This window comes from Triturus cristatus, chromosome 12, assembly GCF_964204655.1.
Source record: "Triturus cristatus chromosome 12, aTriCri1.1, whole genome shotgun sequence".
NCBI lineage: Eukaryota > Metazoa > Chordata > Amphibia > Caudata > Salamandridae > Triturus > Triturus cristatus.
The window spans coordinates 233253429-233275970 of record NC_140595.1 but is presented as its reverse complement, the minus strand read 5'-3'; the positions used below and the strand labels follow the sequence as shown (position 1 = coordinate 233275970).

The 22542-nt window shown below is 49.1% G+C and overlaps 1 protein-coding gene across 1 annotated transcript in view; it reads right to left on the bottom strand.

Moving 5' to 3' along the window:
* Window positions 1-16034, bottom strand: part of LOC146775775 (uncharacterized) — a 314322-nt gene extending 298288 nt beyond the window's left edge. Inside the window, exon 1 of the mRNA XM_085636909.1 lies at window positions 15860-16034. Coding sequence (XP_085493035.1) covers window positions 15860-15883 — 24 coding nt within the window. The 5' untranslated portion in view covers window positions 15884-16034. The remainder of the gene's footprint in view (window positions 1-15859) is intronic.
* Between the last annotated feature and the right edge of the window lie 6508 nt (window positions 16035-22542).

Genomic DNA, 22542 nt, shown 5'->3' with positions numbered 1-22542 from the left:
CCTTGACCTGCTTTGGTCTTCAAACGATTCAACCAGCTAGAGCTGGAGCTGTGAAAAACCAAATGAAAAAATCTAACCACTCATATTGTCATTCTTTCTTATAACAAGACAAACACATACGGACAACACAGTAGCTGCACTGATTCTCGCTCACCCTGTAATCTGTAGTCTGATTCATCAAAAAGGGCTGATATAATTTTACGTGCCAACGTAGTTATGACTTTATTTAGTCTTGTCCCTTTTCTTTTGCTTCCAACAGGAACTGAAATTAGAAATCAGAATGAAGGACGACGTCATTACGAGTGTTCAGTTGATTCTGACGACGTTGGTGATTAAAAAATGTTGCAAACGGGGAGGAGGGGGGTGTCCAATCCTTCGCTTACCTGATTTCCTCTGAATTAACGGCGTGTCGCGAGTCCGTGCATCCGCATCAGGAACTCCTCGCCCGATCAGGAAGTGAATGCGACGGATTTCATCGGGTCAAAAAGCTGCCCTTGACTCATGGGAACTGTAGTTACTTCTGACGGGGAAGTGGGAAATGTAGTTTTCTGCCGAAGTGCTGCCGACCAGGCATTTTATTGGAAACACGGCAAACTTGATGAAACGGATTATGCGAAGCTGCGCAACTGTTGAAGCACTATTATGTCCGTATCTGTGAGGATGGTCAGAAAGGGCATATTCAAGTTGTAATTGGTCTGTAGATCTCAGCTATTTCATTGAGACCATTAGTTGTAGTATTGAATTTCATGATAAGGAAAGCCTCTCGTTGGCTCAAGAGTCCCTCCAGGTCACCGCCACGTGGGTCTTTTTCAATTTTGGACAACACTGTCCACTTAAAGTCTTCTTCACGATGTTTCATCAAACACCAATGGCTTACTAGCGGAGCGTTTTCAACTTTCCGTCGAATCCTCGACTTATGTTGAGTGATGCGCTGCCGTACTTCCTGAGTGGTTTTTCCTATATAAAGTTTTGGACAAGGACATGTAACTGCGTACACGACATTCTTGGTTCTGCAGTTTGTAAATGTATTATGTTTCCAATTGATGCTATCAAAGGTAAACACATCGCCCTCGAGGGTTTGTTCACAACACGTGCACGACCCGCACCTGTGATGCCCAACGATTGGAGGAAGGGCTAGCAGACCTCTCAAGGTAGGGGGCTGCTGTTTGGGCAGAGCTGCTCTTACAATGAAATTTGCTATGCTTTTTTCTTTTTTGAACGCAAAGAGAGGTGGTATAGAAAAATCCTCATGGAGGTCTTTAATCAGGTGCCAATTTGAAAGGACCAGTTTGCGAAGTTGGTGTGAGTTAGGGCAAAACGTTGTCACGCACACTGGCCTATTAACCGTTTTCTTTCCTTTGCTCTCCAACAAAGTTTCCCTTGGGGTCCACCAAGCTCAGGAAGTACGGCAGCGCATCACTCAACATAAGTCGAGGATTCGACGGAAAGTTGAAAACGCTCCGCTAGTAAGCCATTGGTGTTTGATGAAACATCGTGAAGAAGACTTTAAGTGGACAGTGTTGTCCAAAATTGAAAAAGACCCACGTGGCGGTGACCTGGAGGGACTCTTGAGCCAACGAGAGGCTTTCCTTATCATGAAATTCAATACTACAACTAATGGTCTCAATGAAATAGCTGAGATCTACAGACCAATTACAACTTGAATATGCCCTTTCTGACCGTCCTCACAGATACGGACATAATAGTGCTTCAACAGTTGCGCAGCTTCGCATAATCCGTTTCATCAAGTTTGCCGTGTTTCCAATAAAATGCCTGGTCGGCAGCACTTCGGCAGAAAACTACATTTCCCACTTCCCCGTCAGAAGTAACTACAGTTCCCATGAGTCAAGGGCAGCTTTTTGACCCGGTGAAATCCGTCGCATTCACTTCCTGATCGGGCGAGGAGTTCCTGATGCGGATGCACGGACTCGCGACACGCCGTTAATTCAGAGGAAATCAGGTAAGCGAAGGATTGGACACCCCCCTCCTCCCCGTTTGCAACATTTTTTAATCACCAACGTCGTCAGAATCAACTGAACACTCGTAATGACGTCGTCCTTCATTCTGATTTCTAATTTCAGTTCCTGTTGGAAGCAAAAGAAAAGGGACACGACTAAATAAAGTCACTACGTTGGCACGTAAAATTACATCAGCCCTTTTTGATGAATCAGACTACAGATTACAGGGTGAGCGAGAATCAGTGCAGCTACTGTGTTGTCCGTATGTGTTTGTCTTGTTATAAGAAAGAATGACAATATGAGTGGGTACATTTTTTCATTTGGTTTTTCACAGCTGCGGCTCTAGCTGGTTGAATCGTTTGAAGACCAAAGCAGGTCAAGGTTCCATGCTGACACTTGTTTGCAAGGTGGGTGTGCTAGGCCGCTGGTGGGGGCCGGCTTGAGTTCTTACACTGCTTACCGGGCTTTGTATTGACGTTTATTTTTATTTTCATTTTTATTGCAGAAATTATTTGGTCCTGAGGAGAACCTCATAAAGATAGAGGTTCGAAACGCGTCGACCAGTCGGTCCTTTGCACACTCTATTTAAAAGCTCTGCCCTAAATGCTTTTGTGGTTCTTTAAGTGCATATGAAGAAAGAAAATGTTTCAATACGCATAAAATGCAGATAACAATTTGTGTTTAAAAGGGAAAGGTGTCAAAAGGACCGCTTAGTTCAATGTATGTTAGTTGCTGGGATGAATGGATTGGCCAAGAATGTTTGATGATTGAATGTATAAATCTGCTAGGGTATTGTGTAATTTATTGTCATTGGATTTGAATATATATGTATGTGCAATGTATAGTTTTTTGTAATTTTGTAAATTAAAATTGCTGTTCACACAAAAAATAAGAATATGAAATAAACAAAAGTGTTTTGAGTAACAGGCAATTCGTTAAGCCTTCCTATCGTGTTTAAATTCATGATAGGTTTTTGAAAATAGTTTGTTGTCTAATAGATTTCAGTTGGGACAAGGTGTTCTGTTTCTTAGTTTATTCGGCTCAGTCCGGCTGATTATTTGAGCCAAAGCCCATGTTTGGTTTATACAGTCAGAGCCTAAAGCACCAAAGGGAAATCCCAGGCAGGGACCGTAGAGCGGGAGATAAGGCGTTGAAGCAAAAAGCTCTGCAACAAACAAGACACCAAGGGTGACACAGAAGCCACATCAAAGCCCCTGAAAGCTAGACTGGTAGCCCATTTGACATGGAGGGTGGATACCGCCAAAACCAACACAAACCCGTCCTTCGAAAAAATCCAACGCCCTGACAGGATCAGAGGAAACAGTAGACAGACCCTTCCCCTGGCACCAAGAGTCAAAGTTCTTACAATGGCAACTGTAAGACTTTAGGGTTGAAGGCCTGCAAGACAACTGAATGTGCTGGGCCACTTCCAGCGAACAACCCTGAGCCAACAAGGTCAACCTCTCTAGTGCCATACCCCCAGCCGGAGGAGCAGGAAAAAGGATGAGCTAAGAAGAGGCACAAGCAGGGCAGAGGGATGCACGAGGAACCTCCAATGGGGACACACTGCCAAATCCAGAAGAAGGGAAAACCACGGCCTTTGAGGCCATTCTGGGACAACCAAAAGAACCTCCGCCCGGTCCACCCGAATCTTCTTGAGGACCCTGGAAATTAAGGGAAATTAGGGAAAGGCAAACAGGAGCCCCTGGGACCACGGGATGGAAACAGCATTGATCGCCAGGCCAACCTTGGGGGAATCAGACTGCAAAATAGAGGGAGAAGGGCTGTCTGCTCCGAGGCAAACAGATCCAGCCAAGGAAGGCCAACTCTGGAGAGACTCTTTTGGAAGAGAAGAGACGACAGACACATGGTCACAGATGAGGGGAACACCCTGCTCAAAGAATCCAAAGGCCTATTCTCCATCCTCGGAAGATAGACTGCTGAGAAAGCGAGGAGCTTCCTCTCGGCCCACAGACCAATCTCCTAAGAAAGGAGAAACAGACAATGACGCATCCCCCTTGCCAGTTCATGTAAGCACAAACAACCTGGTTGTCGGTCTGAACACAGACAGCACGGTTCCAAAGGAGAGGAGCAAACCAAAGAAGTGCCTGCCACACTGCCATCAATTCCCTCCAGTTCGAGGACTGCTGGCGAGCTCCGAACTGGGACCACCTGCCATGGAGCTTTAAATCCCCAGAACCGCCTCCCACCCCACGGCACTCAAATCAGTTGACAGGACCATCGAGGGGAGAGGTTTGAGAATGAAGCCCTGGGACAGACTGTTAGGGGACAACCACCACTGGAGAGCCTCCAGGATATCCGGGGTCACAGGGATGAGTGCCTCGTAAGCCTGAGAAGCTGGATCCCAGTGGCACAGAAGATGATGCAGGAGGGGATACAAATGGAGACAGGCCCTGGGAAGCAGGGACGGTTTTAGGGCAGTGCGACTGGTGCTGCTGCACAGGCCACTGAACTGTGGAGGGGGCGCTGACCTGGGGAGTGGGGTGCTGTGCTTAGCAATAACTTATGTTTGGAGAGATGAGGGGCACTTTTGCCCGGTGGTAGTGAGAGAATCCGAGGAGGTGTTCATGGGATGCAAAAAATGACTGTTACACAGGGCGTCACCATCGCTAAAGCCAGCCCTGCTGGGAAGCATGCACAGGATTGAGGCCATCTCCCCTTGACTCCGCAGCCACAGACGGGAGGACACCTGAGATTGGGACAGAACCCAGGAAAGGTGTTGGAAGAAAGTCAACTTTCGTTCCGGAGATAGAAACACCATCCCCATATCCAGATGGAAGAGGGCCCCGATGAACTTCAGAGACTGAGCGGGGCACAGAGAGGACTTCCTGTGGTTGATGAGAAACCCAGAAGATTCCACAAAACGGAAGACCCGATGCACCTCCTCGTTGCCTGAGAAAAAAGAGAGACAATCAGACAATCAACCAATCATTAATGTAAGGATAGACTTGAATACCTTGAGAATGAAGAATACCTACCAAGGGGGAGAAGAGCTTTCTAAAAACCCTTGGCGTTGATGAAAAGCCGAAAGGAAGTGCAGAAACTTCTGATTTACCAGATGGATGGGAACACGCAGATAGGTGAGGAAGCGCCCTGATGCGCCAGCTGTAGGATCGATGCAGGGTCACCATCTTGAAGCGGCAATGAAGAATGTGCCGATTTACCCCTTTCAGGTCCAACCCAGGGCTAGGGCAGCAGTGTCCTTTTTCGGAACCAGAAAAAGGATGGAATAATATCCCAACCACGCTCCAGAGGTGCAACTTTGACAACCACAGTCTTCTCCAAAGGAAGCTGAACACCCTCCAACAAGGCTGACCACTTCAAGGGATTCCATGGCAGAGGATTCTCCTTGAATACCTGGGGAGGGGGGGGGGGGGGGGGGAGGAAAACTCTAACCGGTAACCGGAGGTCACTGCCTTCTTAGTAGCCCCTTCCACCTTTTTATCCACCGGGTCGGAAGGAAGGGCGTCATCTGAAAGCACCATGCACTGGAATGATATGCCAGCCAACAGATTGTCCACCTTGACAGATTGAGGGAATTCCTCCGATAACCCCTCCAACGCATAACGTTTAGCCAGAAAATAAGGGAAAGAAGCCTTGTCAATCCCCTTCCATTCATGGACCAGCACCTTGTGACAGGCACCATGCAAGGGCAGGATGCTAATACTGGGTAAAGGAATCATCCTTCCCCACCTGTTCCACAGGCGCAGGCAATCCCAAATTGTCCCGGACATGATTAAAAACACACCAGAGAGTTCAGCACCCTGAACAAAGCGACCATGCTTCCCCTCATCATCCTCAGGGTCATCGAGGTCCAGCACAACACAGGGCCTTGGAACCTCGTCAGGAGACTCCCCTGCTTTTCTGGCCTGAAACACGGTCTTAACAGCCTTGTTAATAAGCAAGCAGAGCACAGCCAAAGTCGGCACCCCTGCAGGACCATCCACTGAGGACTCCATAGCCAGCACATAGAAACACAATGAGGCCGCTTCCTGCACTCTGCCCGTATCCTAGGCAACACAACTCTTGCGGCACTCAAAAAACTTGCAGGAGCCACGAGAGGCAGGAAGCAGCACCACCCCATAAACCACTGCAGTGGAACATGCGGCAACCTAGGGAGAAAGGAGACACCCAAGAGGACGATTAGCGCCCTGATGAAGTGGTGTGCCCCTGCCAAGGGTACAGAGCAACACAGTGCGCTGCACCTAGGAGAGAAGAACCCATGCTCACTGGGGCAGGGAATAGTGGTCTGCACATAAAAACAGTTGAGGACTGCTAGAGCAAGTCCGGTAAGCGATACAGAAAATATTACACAAAAAAACACTCACCTCTGCTAGGAAACGAACTACAGCGCAGAAGACAAAGAACAGGCTGTCAGGGTGAAGTATTTTCCCCTTTATGCCTGCTGGGTAGGCATCGCCATATTGGGGGCAGTGTTTTGAGCTTAACTATGTAAAACATTCTGTGGAGCAGACAAGCTGCTCATGAATAGGGAATGGGACGGGAAGACGGACAAAGAGGTAATGACTTACATATTCACAGTGCATTCTGCCCCTGACTGGGACATCGAAACATTAAACATACACAAGTCGCTTTTCTCCGTTGCACCAACCTGAGACCGTATTTTACAATACGGTGCACTCTCCTTGTTAGCGCCGAGTGTGCATTTAAAAATATGTGCCAACTAGGGGAGTGCACTGTATTATGTTGAATACACAGCCCCCTAGGCACCCACAAAGTCTTGCTGCCCTGGGGGCAACGCATTCAAGTGAAATACAGAGCAGCTTTAAAGGAGCTGCTCTGTGCTTCACTGTGCAGGCGGCAACCAGTCTGCATTTTTTAAGGGTGATTAGAGATCCCGTTGCAGGTGGGTGCAGTGAGTGACTGCACCCGCCTGCAAGGGGATGTCTGGGGGTCCATGGGACCCCCTTCCTCTCCACTTTAAGGTGGCGTACTGTCAGTTCACCTCCTGCCAGCTTCTTTGCCTCTACGCCCGCATCTATAATAAGGCACAGGCGCTGAGGCAAAGTGATTCCCTCATTTGCACGGGACCACGCCCCTATGTAAATGATAGCACCCTCTAGAGATAAACTGGCACAATATGCGCACCAGCGCTATCTGTATTACAGAAAGGGAAGCACAAGCATCTGCGGCCCTGTCTGAAATTCCAAAGTACTCTGGGGGCACGCAAAGTGGACGCACATGCCCATTGCGCTCCCAGGGCTCTTTGTATAATACAGACCCAGGACCCATTTCACACTGATCAACTTGACTTGCGTTTATTTTCCATTTAAACTTTGTGTTTTTTTATATGTAGTTACCTCAAGGTGAAAGACCGAAAAAAGTTACAGAATATTTTGGACCTCATTTACAAGCCCATTGCACAGCTGGTACGTCACTTTTTTTTAGGGTTGTATCTATTTTTATTTTCGATTTGAGAAAAGGTACAACAGTTACAATCGCAGAATTCAATAACTAGCATCATACCATAGGGTAGAGGGGAGGAGAGAGCGGGGGAGGGGGAAAGACAATCATAGATCAAAAATGTACATTGTTCCCACACCAGCTGTACGCGGGGGAATACCCTATTCCCTTCAGCGACCTACAAATTAAATACGATCTTGCACCAATTGAATTCTATAACTTCCTAAACGTAAAAACGGCTTTGTCCAAACTCAAACTCTCCCCGACACCGCCCTCACTCCCACCATACCTTGCCAGACTAAACAGACTAGGACACCAGGTTTCCTTTCTCTATAAACTCAGCCGTCCCCAACAATCTGGCCTTACTGCCCCAATCACACAATTCTGGAATAACCTTTCATCTAGGCCAATCACAGACTCAGATTGGACCAACGCATGGATATCCTGCACGAGACACAAAATCAGCCCTACACTATCACAGACAAAATACTGGCTCTTACACAAAGCCTTCTGGACCCCTGCACGATTATTTGCACACAACCTCTCCCCAGATGCCTTTTGCTGGAATTGCAAACGCGCGGGGGGTGACTTATCACACATCATCCTAGAATGCGACTGCGTGGCGCAATTCTGGGAGAATATATTCGACTTGATCTCAAAGCTATTCCACATCTCACCGGTGAAAGAGCTCCCTTACCTAGTTTTCGGGTTCACCCAGAACCCATCCCTTGATGCAGATGATAGGGCATTACTTGACCTCCTCCTCTCGGCTGCAGTTAAGACAGTCCTCAGCAACTGGAAAGATACCAGCAAGGCCAACTACGCAGGGTGGTTAAATTGGATAATTAGCTTACGTGGAGCAGACAATATTACACTCCTTCAGACACCGTGGCGTCCTGCCACGAGAAAACTATGGTCGACTCTTGATAACTACTTCACGACACGTAAGCCACCTTAGATGGGCCCACACACCGTCCACGACTCACCAACATATGCTGCCCGACTGCCTTCATTGCACTCCTAGCCACCGTAAATAATTGTCCTTAATGAATGAGTAAAATGCTGTTGAAATACAATGTCTGTTACTGAATTGTTGTGAGTATGTGATACGTGCTCTACTGTTGTACTTTTGTACTGACATTTACTATGATGTACTGTAGCGTACAGTAATTTTGATTCGTAAATTTATGACTCATATTACACTAATGGACTTGCTTTATATATGTCTATGCTGTAACAACCAATAAAAAACTTTTGAAATAAAAAAAAAAAAATGTACATATAAGTCAAATAACTACCCCATGTCTCTACATATGGCACCTCCAATTCACCCTGTGCTATTCCTCTATGTAAAGTTCTTAGGAGTCAGGCACCGTACCTGCCATAAGGCGCAACACCTGCAGAAATATCGGGCAAGTGAGTTCTCTAAAGGTGTCGGACAGCTATTTCAGACAGGGTCCCCACATTTTCTCAAATTTAGGCAGTGTATGGTCTACTACCGCTGTCAATTTCTCCATGTCTAGCAGGTCCCCGAGCTTATGTATTCAATCTATATGTTTGGGTATGGTGTCTGTACCCCAACGCGATAGCAGTATTTGTTTGGCAGTGCATGATTCCAGGGGTATGTATGGCCATCCGGCTAGCTGAGCATAGAGTGTATGTCAGGGCGTTGGGTAGTCCTAAAAGGATATAGCGAGAGAAGCGGGGTAACTCGGTGTTAAACATTGTGTCTAGATCGGTGAGGACTTCAGACCAATATTGATGTAATTTAGGGCAATACCACAGTAAGTAAGATAATGAGCCCGAGTGGTTACAATGCCTCAACCACCTATCGTCACTTCCCCTCTTTCACTTGACTAACCGGGAAAGAGTATAGTACCAGTAATGGGCGATTTTTAACAAGGTTTCCCTACCCAAGGCGCAACCTGCCGAAATGCATGCTCTCTGTAGAATATCAGTCCAGTCTTTGTCTGAGAATTGGCGTTTGCATTCGTGCTCCCACAACGTCCTAGCCAGAGAACACAAAGGGGCATATTATCAAGCACGGCGTTAAAATTATCGCCGCTTTAGCGACAGAAAACTGCCGCTAAAGCGGCGATAATGGGCTTGATAATATGCCTTAGAGAATTCCCATAGAAGCCCATGTTCACACCAGAACATGGGCTTCTATGAGAATTCCATAGAGCATATTATCAAGCCCATTATCGCCGCTTTAGCGGCAGTTTTCTATCGCTAAAGCGGCGATAATTTTAACGCCGTTTCTTGATAATATGCCCCAATGTTCTTAGTGTGGTGCTTAAAAATGCGTAGATGTCTGACAGTAGACTTCTATCGTCCCGCCTCAATAAGAGCCAAAGTTCAAATAGGGTGAGTTGTCTGCTAGCGTGAAGTCGTATCAACGGATGTGTTACCCAGTGTCGTTTTGTTATGTAATGCCAATGTTCTGAACTCGGTAACCCAACATCCTGCTGCACTTGCAAGAACTCCAGCAAGCCCCTCACGTCAAACAAGTACCTGATGCGTTTGCAATTCGATTCCTGCCATAGGGAGAAAGCTGAACCATGTAGTGCGGGGGAAAATCTGCATTTCCTATGATTGGAGTGAGGGGAGAAATGGGGGTAGAGCTGCTTAGAAACACAAAGTCTATCCCATACTTCCATTGTAGCCCGAACTACCAGAGAAATATACACCCCTGTGGTGATGTCATTGTGGAAGCCAGGGAATTTGCCCAAAATGGATCCCCGCAGCCACCTGATCAAGGAAGCACCAGTGTTTTTATGTGTATAGGCGTTGCCATTCCACCAGGAAGCATAATTGAGCTGTCTGGTAGTAACGCAATAGGTGGAGTATACCCAGCCTGTCTTTTTGCCAGTGGAAAGTAAGTACTATCTTGTGCCATTCTCACATGTTTACTGCCCCAAATGAAAGCCTCTAGAGAGTGCTGAATTTTGTGCAGCATGGACGAGGGGATGCAGCAGTATCGCCTGCATATAGAATAAGATCTTAGTTAATAGGGACATTTTGATGGTGCTATTCGCCCTATCCAAGAAAGTGGGCCTCCATGCCAGGATTGTATCAGGGAGCGTTTCGTATTCGGTAGTGCGGCATAGTTATGTGACACTGCCTTCTCTATGGTTGAGAATAGTTGAATGCCTAGGTAGGGGATTCCACATATAGCCCAGGTGAACTAAAATGTCTTAGTTAGAAAAGCCTGGTCTTCCTGTGTGATGGTGAGGTTGAGAGCCTAGGATTTGGCAGGATTCACTTTAAACCACGAGGCACTACTGAATAGCTTGAGTTCCTCCAACAGCGGTAGAAAAGAGTGCCGCGGTCTAGTAATGGCTAAAAGCCCATCATCAGCGTTTAATACTATCTTGTGGGATTGGGCCCCCATTCGAACCCCTTCTATAAGTGGGTGGCCCCGTATACGCTCTGCCAGCGGCTCCATATAGAGCGCGAACTAAATCAGCAAGAGGGGGCACCCTTGTCACCCCCTTGATATAGGGAAGGGTTGAGATATCGAGCCATCAACCGCCGCTCCTGAGTTAGAGTAACTGGCTCATACCCACTTCTGGACCAGTGCCAGTGCACGAGATCTAATGCTTTTTCAGCTGCAATGGAAAGAAGCATCGTGGGGACCCTGGATCTCAAAGATTTATCTATTAAATGGAATATGTGCTTGGTATTATTCCCACACGTGCGTCCAGGGATAAAACCCGATTGGTCCAGATCTATCAACCCAAGCACAAGTTGCCCCAGTCTAGTAGCTAAAATCCCAGTAAATAGTTTTGTGTCCACGTTTAATATGGATATGGGGCGGTAGGAGGCCCAAATTTGTGGGTCCTTTACAAGTTTTGCTAGGGCTGTAATAATAGCCGATTTCATGGTGTCCGTGAGGGCACCCCCTGCACTAAAGGAAGTGTACAGGCGGGCCAGCATGGGGTACAGCCGAGTGGCAAACACTTTGTAAAATGTAGCTGTGAACCCGTCTTATCCCAGGGCTTTGTCTAGCTTAAGCTTCCCTATTGCATCAAGAACTTCTTGTGATGTAATATCTGAGTCTAGCGATGCAGCTACCTATAGGTTCTGGGAGTTTTGTGATGGGAGCCTGCTCTAAGTATGTAGAACAATCAGCGAGGGAGAGAGGGTCTGCACTGTAAAGCTGTCCATAAAACCAACCGAAATCCAATGCTATTTTTGAGTCTCGTGGAAGGGGATGAGAGGTGTGGCCTAGTACATGGGAAATACGCTGTTTATGTGTCAGAGCACACAGTTTATGTGCCAACAGTCTTCCCGCTTTGTTTTCCCCTGTGTAGTATCTTTATTTAGTACGAAGTAAGGTGTATTCCGCTAGGTTCACATCTAAGGCCTTGAGCTGTTTCTTAGTTGCTGTAAGTTGGCATTGTATCTTGTGTGAGCCCACCCTCCTATGTAACTCCTCCAGTTCACTCACCTGTACCTCCAATTCTAAACGCTTGGCCTTCCTCTCCCTGTTAAGTCCTGTTGCTATTGCTCTGCAGGTACCCCTCACAATAGCCTTAAGGGCGTCCCAGAATATTGTTTTCTTAATGTTGGGCATATTATTGCTCTCAAAATAGTCTACTCTTGATTGTTCGACTTCTTGAGCAGCGGGGCATATGATAGTAGTTTAGGCGCCATGTCTAAGTGTTGAGGCAAGAGCTGGGAAGGTATAGTGCAATCGTAATGGGGGAGTGGTCTGATATAGAGGCTACCTCAATATCTGCATGGGCTATGTCCAGCCGGAGATGGGCAGACGCCAGAAAGTAGGCTACGTTGATCTGAACAATTTTAGTATAATGGCAATAAAGAATTTTCAACATATGACGTATCTGAAGAATTTTATTTTTTTATCTGGAAGTAAACCACGCTTACTAAATAATGTCTGAACCCAGCTTTTTGTAATCAAATGACTTCTGATGAGATTAGATACCATTCGAAAAAACAATAGATAGTGGGTGCAGATGTCTTTTTAGGTGGAGCCTAGCATGGCGCTGCTCGCTCTGGGTGGCTGCTGTAGTAGAGTATGGGAGAGAAGCCGCGCTCAGTCTCCTCCAAAAATTTTCATTGGCTTGTGTCATTGTCTTTCGTAAATGCTGCCTTCAGATTCGTTAATTGGCTTGTTAGTCCTTCCTTCGTATGGCCTTGTCTTCATGTGTACCCTCCCATGATGACTGGCCCTTTTACTTCGGTTGATACACAGGACCTGTTATTTAGTCTGTAAGCACTATTTACTTTATTGAGTTTCTCTTACTGCAGGCTGGACATGCGCTGCTTCAGCTGAAACCACTTGTGTTTTTTAAGCAGCACGGCTGCCCCAGTAACACGGGCGCCTGCTTTCAATCACTTTAACCCCACATTATCTTGTGTATGTTTCAAACGCCCCCCCCCCCCACCCCAAGTAAAATGGATTTAGAAATGATTAGCAAATTAATTCATGTGAATTCCAGGTAGCACATAATCCTGTGCTAATGGGCTGCAGCAGATAACAGCACATATGTGTTACATGTCACCTGTACTAAAGCCACCTGACGGGTTGTTTGAAAAGCCTGTTTTATTAACAACAACACCACCACCACCAAAACCACCACCATCAATAGCACCACCTCCACCCATACCACCACCACTGCCAATACCACCACCACCACCAATACCACCACCACCAATACCTCCACCACCAATACCTCCACCACCAATTTCACCACCACCAATACCAACAATACCCCCAATACCACAACCATCACCGTTACCACCACCAATAGCACCACCACCAATACCAATACCACCACCACCAATACCACCAACACTAATACCACCACCACCAATACCACCAACACTACCAACACCAATACCACCACCACCGCCAATCCAAAACCTCCACCACCAATACCACTGCCAATACAATACCACCGCCAATACCAGCAACACCACCAATACCAGCACCACCACCACCACTAACACCACCAATACCGTCAACACCGATAACACCACCACCAATACCACCAACACCACCACCGATACCAATACCACCACCACCATTACCACCACCACCAATACCACCGCCAATTCCACCACCACCAATACCACAACCACCACCACCAGTACCACCACCACCAATACCACCACCATAAATACCACCACCAAAATCATCATCACCAATACCACCACCACCACCAATACCACCACCACCAATACCACCACCTCCACCACCACCACCAATACCACAACCACCACCACCAATATCAATACCACCACCAGTACTACCACCACCAATACCACCACCATAAATACCACCACCAAAATCATCATCACCAATACCACCACCACCACCATTACCACCTCCACCAACACCACCATTACCAGCACCACCAATACCACCAAAAACAATACCACTGCCAATACCAATACCACCCCCAATACCACCATTACCACCTCCACCAATACCACCTCCACTGATACCACCACCACCAATACCACCACCACCAATCCCACCACCACCACCAATCCCACCATCACCACCAATCCCACCACCACCTCCAAAACCACCACCAATATCACCACCACTGCTACCACCAATACCTTCACCACCAGTACCAATACAACCACCACCAATACCAATACCACCACCTTAGCACCTCTCGCTCACTAGTAATCGCAGGGGCACTGTACGAGGCCGGAGCTGCAGCCGAGTCCACCCCTCCCTCCTTCCATGCCTGCCATAAAGCACAGTTCGCCCTGCACCAGGAAGTGAGGCTAGGGCCCTACTACAGCTGGAATGCTTTTATTAGGCCAAAGATAGCAATGACATTACGCAATGCTACACTGCCAACTCAAATACGGAAAGGGCAGGAAATAGCCACCCCTCCTAATCTTCCTCCTGAACTGCGACAATGTAATCGCAGAGTGAAAGGTGTTGGAGCACTTTGTTAGTGTTTATAGCTCAGATCATATGTAACTCTCACTTCACACTTTGTGTCTGTGTAATTTACAAAACATACACATCTTCTTCACTGCTCTATTAATCACTCCTTTGAAGACATTGCAGGTCATTCTCTTCCTCTGATATTTACAATCTAACAAGCGGTCGCGAAGTACCCTTTATTGCAATGCAATAGGTCTCGCATTAGCAAGAGTATAAGCTATTAGTATTGTAAATGACAATGCCTTTTATTTATGTTTGAAAACCCAAAACATAAATAAAACGCATCGTCATTTACAATGCCAATAGCTCAAACTTGCTTGAATGCAAGACCTATTGCATTGCAAATGCTTGTTTGTGTACGAACGCCAGAAAGTAGTCGATTTGTGTCAGTTTTTTTTATGTACCGGCAGTGCAATGCGCTTGCCCATATTTATAAGACCATGTAAAGTCACCCTGCGTGACATTTCATGGCTGTGCATTACTCCGTGTGAAAGGGGCGCTTTAAGGGTGTTGCAATGGGCGTTCCCACGCAACATCCACGGAACCTGATACATTCCCATATTTACAATGTTTTGTAAATCTGGGAATGTGTCAGAATCCTAAGCCTCCCCAAGGCGTAGGTGTGGCGCAACAAGGAGAAAAACTTTTATTTCTCCTCGTTTTTATATGCATACTACAGTATAGACAGAGGAAACTGCCATCAACGACTGCTTTTGTGCAGAAAGGTTTCCCTGTGCAAAAACAGCCATCCCTTGCAACATTACTGAAGGGTGTCTGCGTTGGCGCACTGGCTGCTGTTTGTGCACAGGCACAGGTGAGGAGAGGAATGCACCATATCTTGTAACTAGGGCACATTCCTGCCTTTTTATTTCGACACACAGAAGCGCATTGAGGCTTGCTGTGTTGCCCTGCCTCACAATATAGTAAATGAGTGCCCTTGTGTCTTTTAGTCAGGCATCGAACCCCGTCCCCATTTGTGCTCAGCATCGCTTCGACCGCGTACTGCACCTTGGTCGAGTGGGGGAGCGGACTTCTATGGTGTGCAACAGTGAATCGCTGCAGCACGTAGGGAATGTGGGTCTGTCACGATTGTTAAAACAGCATAGTGACGGCGAATCATTCTGCAGCGGGTGGGTGCGCGGGTGCTATGCCAGGTCTGTGTGAGTGCGCTGAGCGGGGCGTATGAAGCATCATGTTGAACATGTCTACTGCGGTGTGTAGGGTTTTGTTCGGATGGTGTAAAGCGTTCTCGTGGATTAGTCTAATGCGGCATAAGGTTGTACCATTCAGACATGCAGTTCATGCCACCAAGAGCGAGTGTGTCCAGCGTGTTTGCAAGATTAACCAAAACATGATGGGCCTTCTGCGATGTCAAGGAACAGACGAACGGCAGATCCTGCGCGTCCGATTCTAACTGGCAAGATGTGTGTGGTCCTGTGTATAGGTGGGTTTGGGAGCACCCCCCTTTTCAACAAAAAGCAGTCTTAGGAGGATGCTTGGTGAAAACATGACTCACCTCGTCTGAACCATGCCCGTGCATGTTTCCCTTTTATTTTAGGCAACGTTCCAATGTAAATGTGGTACCGCTTTGTGTAATAAACGGCGACCGCAGAAAAATGTGATGAAAACAAAGCTTCCTCCAGGAGCACCACAGGTTCCAGTGCACTGGCCTCGAACACAAGATACTACTCATCCACGCGTGCGCAGAAGGAGACACAGCAGAGACACTACTAACTAACCCGGATATAATCACAGAGAAAAATACTACTCTGGCGGATATAGACCGTAAGAAAACGCCACATAGCTTGATCGTGGTTTCGTGAAAATTGTTGTATCTTTTTCGATGTGCCTGTTGGCACAACAATAATCCTCCTTTGCCTGTACAGCCAGAAGCACGCAGATTTTTAGAACTGATTTATCTCCCCAATTATACGTGAGTAACTCGCCTATTTCAGCTGTTTTTCTTGAATTCCGGAATTCGATATACCCGCACGCAAACACAAATGATTCTAAACTTGATGAAGCATTCCTGATTGGAATTTGATAGCTCTGAAATAAACCTGTATATTATTCTGATATATAGGAAATGGCTTTCCAACGTTTTGTTTGAAAAACACTTTAGCAGATGATTACCTCTGTATATTAATATGGAGAAGTGGAGCTCACTGGTTAGAGGAGGCATACCCTGAAGCAGAGGTCAGACCCGGGACCAGGGTTCTGTAATGTAGTACGATGCCAGGCTGTAAGTACCTTCCCCCACAGACTCTCTGGAGACGTTCTGCTTGCAACTAGAACCTTTATTGCACTTAGTAAAACACCTATGGAGAGAGCGCCGGGCAACACGCTCCGATCGCGTCTCTCGTTCGCGCCGCTCTCCTCGCGCATGCGCAGTAGCGTCCGACGTCCGCTACGCGCCTCTACGTCATTCCGTAGTGCGCGCGTCCACTAGACCGCGACACTACATATCTCCCCCTTTTCACACCTCTCACACAAAGTCCCCGACCCGGAGGTCAGTCCATTTCAAAGTCTCTGAACCTGGATGGTCTCACCACTGCTCTTCCCCCCCGGGTGTGTCTTACCGGAGTGGAATGTCCTTCTCGGCTTCCCTCTGTGACCAGGCCTCCGTCGGTACCTTTCGGAGTGCCCGGACTCTCTTTCTCTTTTACCTCGCCTTCTTCTCTCGTGGTCTCCACCAAGGGTCTTCTCCCTGAGTTGTCTCTCTCTCTCTCTTGCTCACCGCCCTTGTCCTCTCCGGGGCCTCCTTCGGATGAGTCTGTGTCCTTTATCACCCCCTCTGCCGGGGTTTCCCCTTCCGTGCACTCTCGGGGCCACTGTAAGATCTTGTTGCATTTGGCCATGCGCTCGTGTGACCACACGTTACCGTCACTGAGCAGTGCCGCCCGGTCATACACCTCTTCTACTCTGAGGGGTGGGGAGTATTTGCTTTCTCCTTTCCGCTTGAGGACAGCCAGCTTCACTCTGACCCACTCCCCCTTTTCCAACGCCGTATCTTTTGTCTTCTTGTGGCGGTTGTAGTGCTCCGTGTATATACGTTGTGCCTTCTGCAGGTTGTGCTGCACCACCGCTGGGGACCATTTGCTGGTGATGGTCTTCTCCTGCCATGCCACATTGTCTTTGGTAAAGGGTTGTCGTCCCCGTAAGATCTGGAAGGGACTGTACCCCGTTCCGGTGGGGGTGATGCGGTATGCCCATATCGTGCTGAGCACCTCCTTTTCCCAGTCTTTACCTCTTGTGATGGCCGCTTGTATGGAGCCCATCAGCACCCTGTTAAACCTCTCTACTTGTCCATTGCTGGATGGGTGGTAAATCGAGGTGTGTTTGAGTATTATGCCGTTCCTGTTCGCAAACGCGACCCACTTGTCGGAGGTGAATTGGGGGCCATTGTCGCTGATAATGCTCCTGGGTATGCCTTCCCGAAGGAACATCGCCTTGAGGAAGCGTAGGATCTCGTCCGTGTCCATGACCTCGTTGATGTGCACTTCTGGCCATTTCGAGTATTTATCCACTAGTACACATAGATATTTGGGGATGCCTTGGTCGTCCAGTATTGGTCCCAGGATATCTACTGCCACCTCTTCCCACGGGTTGCTGGGGTTAGTGAATGTCCCTAGGGGTGGTCTCATCGGTTTGAGAGTCTTGTCTGCCCCTTGGCATTGCGCGCAGTCCTTCACGTGTCTCTCGACATGCGTGTCCATTCCCGGCCACCAGTAAGTTTGTTTTGTTCTGGCCTTTGTCTTCACGATTCCCAGGTGGCCTTCGTGAAGTATGGCTAGCAGGGTAGGTACGATGTTCTCCGGCGGCACCACCCTGTCACCCCTGTAGACGAAAACTCCATCGTTGCCCACCGACAGCTCTTCTCTGACTTCGTAAAACTGCCTGATTTTTGGGCCTTGTCTCCTCCTGTCTGGCCATCCCCGCACAATGCACGCCTTGATTTCTTCCATGTCGGCATCTACCTCATATGCATCCTTCCAGTCCTGCCTACTGATGGCCTTTTCCGGATCGTCCGTCAGAGCCACCATCTCGTCGTCGTCTTCCCTGACGTTGGAAGCACAGTCCATCGCCGATGCCCTGCTGAGGTAGTCCGCTATTTTGTTCCTGGAGCCCGGGATGTACTCCACGTCGTACCTGTACTCCAGGAGTTTCAGTGTCATTTTCGCTATTCGGGGCGTGGCGCTGGCATGGCCATCCGATGTCAGTACTTTCACGAGAGGCTTGTGATCTGTCTTCACCTGGAATCTGGTCCCCCACAGGAACTGACGGTACTTCGCCATGGCCCACACTACCGCTAGCATCTCTTTCTCTATCACGCTGAACTTTTGTTCCGATGCCGTCAGCGTCCGGGACGCGAAGCTGATCGTCTCCGTTCCGCCTTCTGGTCTTTCCTGCATGAGCACGGCTCCCAGCCCCTTTTCACTCGCGTCCGTCATCAATATCGACCGCCCCTGGGGATCGAATCCTTGCAGCGGGATCGCTCCGCCAATCTCCCTTTTCACTGTGTCGAACTCTTCTTGCGTCTCCTCCGTCCATCTGAACGCCGTCTTGTCCCTCGTGAGCTGCCTCATGTGGTGGGTTTTCGTGGCAAAGTGGTGGACGAATTTACTGTAGTACTCTGCCATCCCTAGAAACGACCGTACTTCCTCCTTGGACGTGGGTGGTGGTGCTTCGCAGATGGCTTTTACGTTCCCTCTCTTCGGCGTTATTCCTTGTGCCCCTATCTCGTGTCCCAGGTAGGTGACAGACGTCATCCCAAAATGGCACTTCTCCCACTCTGCTGTGAGGCCCTTCTCCTCCAGGATCTTCAGTACTGACGACAGTTTCCTGTCGTGGTCCTCCTGCTCCGTCCCCATCACTAAGATGTCGTCCTGAAAGTATTGCACTCCCTCAATGTCCTTGAATAGACGGGCCATCAGCTTCTGGAACACCGCCGCTGCTGAGGCGAGGCCGAAGGGCATGCGGCAGAATTGGTAGCAGCCGAACGGCGTGATGAACGATGTCAACTTTTTGCTTGTCGGATGTAGTGCTACTTGATGGTACGCTGATTGCAAGTCTATGGTGGAGAACCATTTCACTCCTTTCGTGCGGGCCAACATCTCCTCAATGCGTGGCAAGGGGAACCTCTCCACCACTATGCACTTGTTCAACTCCCTGAGGTCCACACAGAGGCGCACTTTGCCTGACGGTTTCATGGCCACCACCAAGGGAGCCAACCACTCCGCACTGTCAATGGGCTCAATGATTCCTCCTTCTTCCAGTCGGAGGAGCTCCTGTTGCACCGCTTCCCTAACGGCAATCGGGATATTCCGTACCTTGTGCGCAACTGGCCGGGCATTGTCTTTGAGAACGATTTTGTGGGAGAACTTCTCCAGCCTCCCTATCTTCCCGCCGAAGACTTTCGGGTGCCCGTTCCGCCATTTTCCTGCTGTCGACTCCTCTCCGTCCAGCGTCGCCAGCACTTGGGTGTCCCCTCCTGCGTTCAGCTGTATTCCCAACACTCCCTGGTCCATCCAGCCCAGGACTGACGGTCCTTTCTCCGCGACGTACAGCTTGCAGATCGCACTCCTCTCCTTGAACTGGAACTTCATAGTCTTGAACCCTACCATCGGGATTGGGTCCCCTGTGTATGTGACAGGTCGAATGTCGGGGGGTTCTAGGTGTGCTCCCCACGTGGGTCTGAACTTCTCGCTCCATACTGAACGTTGAATGATGGTGTAAGGAGATCCTGAGTCCGCCACGATGGTGATGGGTATGCCTCCTACTATCATGTCGCATTGGGGCTTGCGCGATCTTCTCTCCTCTATGCCCAGTACCTGGTCTTCAATACACAGGACTTCCTCGTCTTCTTCACGGCCTTCTGCTTCTTCCCCCTCGTCCTGTGCCACGAACTTTACCGCCTGCTGTCTTCCTTTCCTGCGGCAAACCTTTTCGTAATGGCCGACTAGGCCACAGAACGCGCACTTGGCTCTGAACGCGGGACACCGTTTGTCGTGCGCTGCATGATTCGAGCTGCCGCACCTGTAGCATTTCATGGCCTCGCCTTTGCTCTGTTTCCATGTCGGTCCGGGTCTTGGTTTCCCTGTGGCCGCTCCTCTGTACTCTCCCGTCGTTTGTTTCCCCCGCGCCTGGTGGTCCGCGTCGTCTACTTTGTTGACTGTGAGTCTGGGGGCCTGTTCTCTTTTGGCTGCTTCCGCACAGCGTTTCGTTAGCTCCGCTCTCTTCACTATGGCGATCACTTCATTCAGCGTTGCATCTCCATTCGCCCATAGTTTATCCTGTACTGACTTGCTCGTCGTGTGCATGACGATCTGGTCCTTGATGAACTCGTCCTGCAGTCCGCCATACCTGCATGTCATCGCCAGCTTCCGCAGCGCCGCCACGTAGTCATCCACAGATTCCCCCGCCTCTTGCTTCCTCTGCTGGAAGTTATAGCGGTCGATGGAGGTGCACACTGCTGGTCGGTAGTGGTTGTCTAAATCTTCTATGGCGTGGGTGAACACGTCTGTGTCTCCTGCTGGTCTGGTGATCGGTGTGAGATTTTGGAACACTCGTATCCCTTCTGGTCCTAGGTTGTGTAGGAGTATCCTCTTCCTCCTGGCGCTGGAGAACGCCTCCTCGTTCTCGTCTTCTAGCGCTTCCAGGTAGTTTCTGAAGTACTCCCTCCAGTCTTCCCACTTCATTATGGGTTCTCCCGGGCGTGGTAGGAAAGGTATCGGCGTCGTCAGGGTCGCTGACTGTGCACTCATTTTTGCGTCCACTTGCTTCCTTGGGCTACCTGGTGCGTCCGTCCCCACTCCCCTGCTTCGGGTACCTGGGACTGCGTTCGAGCCGGCTGCTCCGTCGTCCCCTGTCTCCGCCAGGATCTCTTCTGCGGTTCCGCCGTCCGTCCTCGATATCCCCTACCACGTGGCTGGCTCCTCGTTGCCCACGTGCCACTCTCCGGCTTCTATCTGCCTCTGCCGCGCTCTCCCGGTGTGTAGGTGTCTGCTGTATAGCTTCTCCAGTCGCTCACCGCGTATGGTGGTGTCTCTCCTGGTGGGCTTCTCTCTGATGCAGGTTAGGGGGGGGGCACCTTCCACCTGTTGCACCTGGGGTTCTTCTTGTCCCAGTCTCGTCGCCACTGTAATGTAGTACGATGCCAGGCTGTAAGTACCTTCCCCCACAGACTCTCTGGAGACGTTCTGCTTGCAACTAGAACCTTTATTGCACTTAGTAAAACACCTATGGAGAGAGCGCCGGGCAACACGCTCCGATCGCGTCTCTCGTTCGCGCCGCTCTCCTCGCGCATGCGCAGTAGCGTCCGACGTCCGCTACGCGCCTCTACGTCATTCCGTAGTGCGCGCGTCCACTAGACCGCGACACTACAGGTTCAATTCCCGACGCGGCAGGGTCCAGAGCCCAATTGTCCACAGACTCGATAATTCTCGCTTCGGTGCCCACTCTAAGCACAAGTTCACACTATGCAGCTCTGGGCAACAAGCTTGCTTAATCTCCAGTGGGATGCCTGGCTTTCACCTTGGGGATGCCCAGTACGAGTTATCTCACAGGGAAAATGCAAGCGCCAAGATGCCCAAGGGTAAGTTGAGCACTATATAAGAACACATAATAATAATAATATGTTTACCATTAGTAGTGCCCTTTGTGTGACCTGTTCAGGGTTGGCCCTAGTATTTTTGGGGCCTGGGCAGAAAGGGGAAAACATGAGGTCACTCTTGTAATGTTGTGCCTTCCCCCACAGAGATGGACAGCAGCCTGAGCAGGTTTCAACCTTTATTTATTTGTTTTATCTCTCAAACTGCGCCGGGCAGCCGCCTCCGAACGCTTCGTTCGTCTAACGCGCGTTTTCGCGCTCCTTCACGCATGCGCAGTCAGGCCAATATGGCCGCCACGCGCATTTGCGCTCTGACGTAGCGCCCGGTCAACTAGACCGCGACACTACATATCTCCCCTTTTTACACATCACACAAAACTAATTACATAACTGGGAAGGGGTTACCGTTCATAGTCTGTTACTCCAGTTCATAGTCCTTAAACTTGGCTGGTCTCACCACCGCTCTCCCAACTCAGGTGTATCTTACCGGGGTAGCGTGTCCTTCTCGACCCTCTTCTGCGACAGGGCTTCCCCTTCTTCCTTCTAGGGTACCTTTCCCTTCTCTTCCTCCTTTCTCGCCCTCTTCCCGG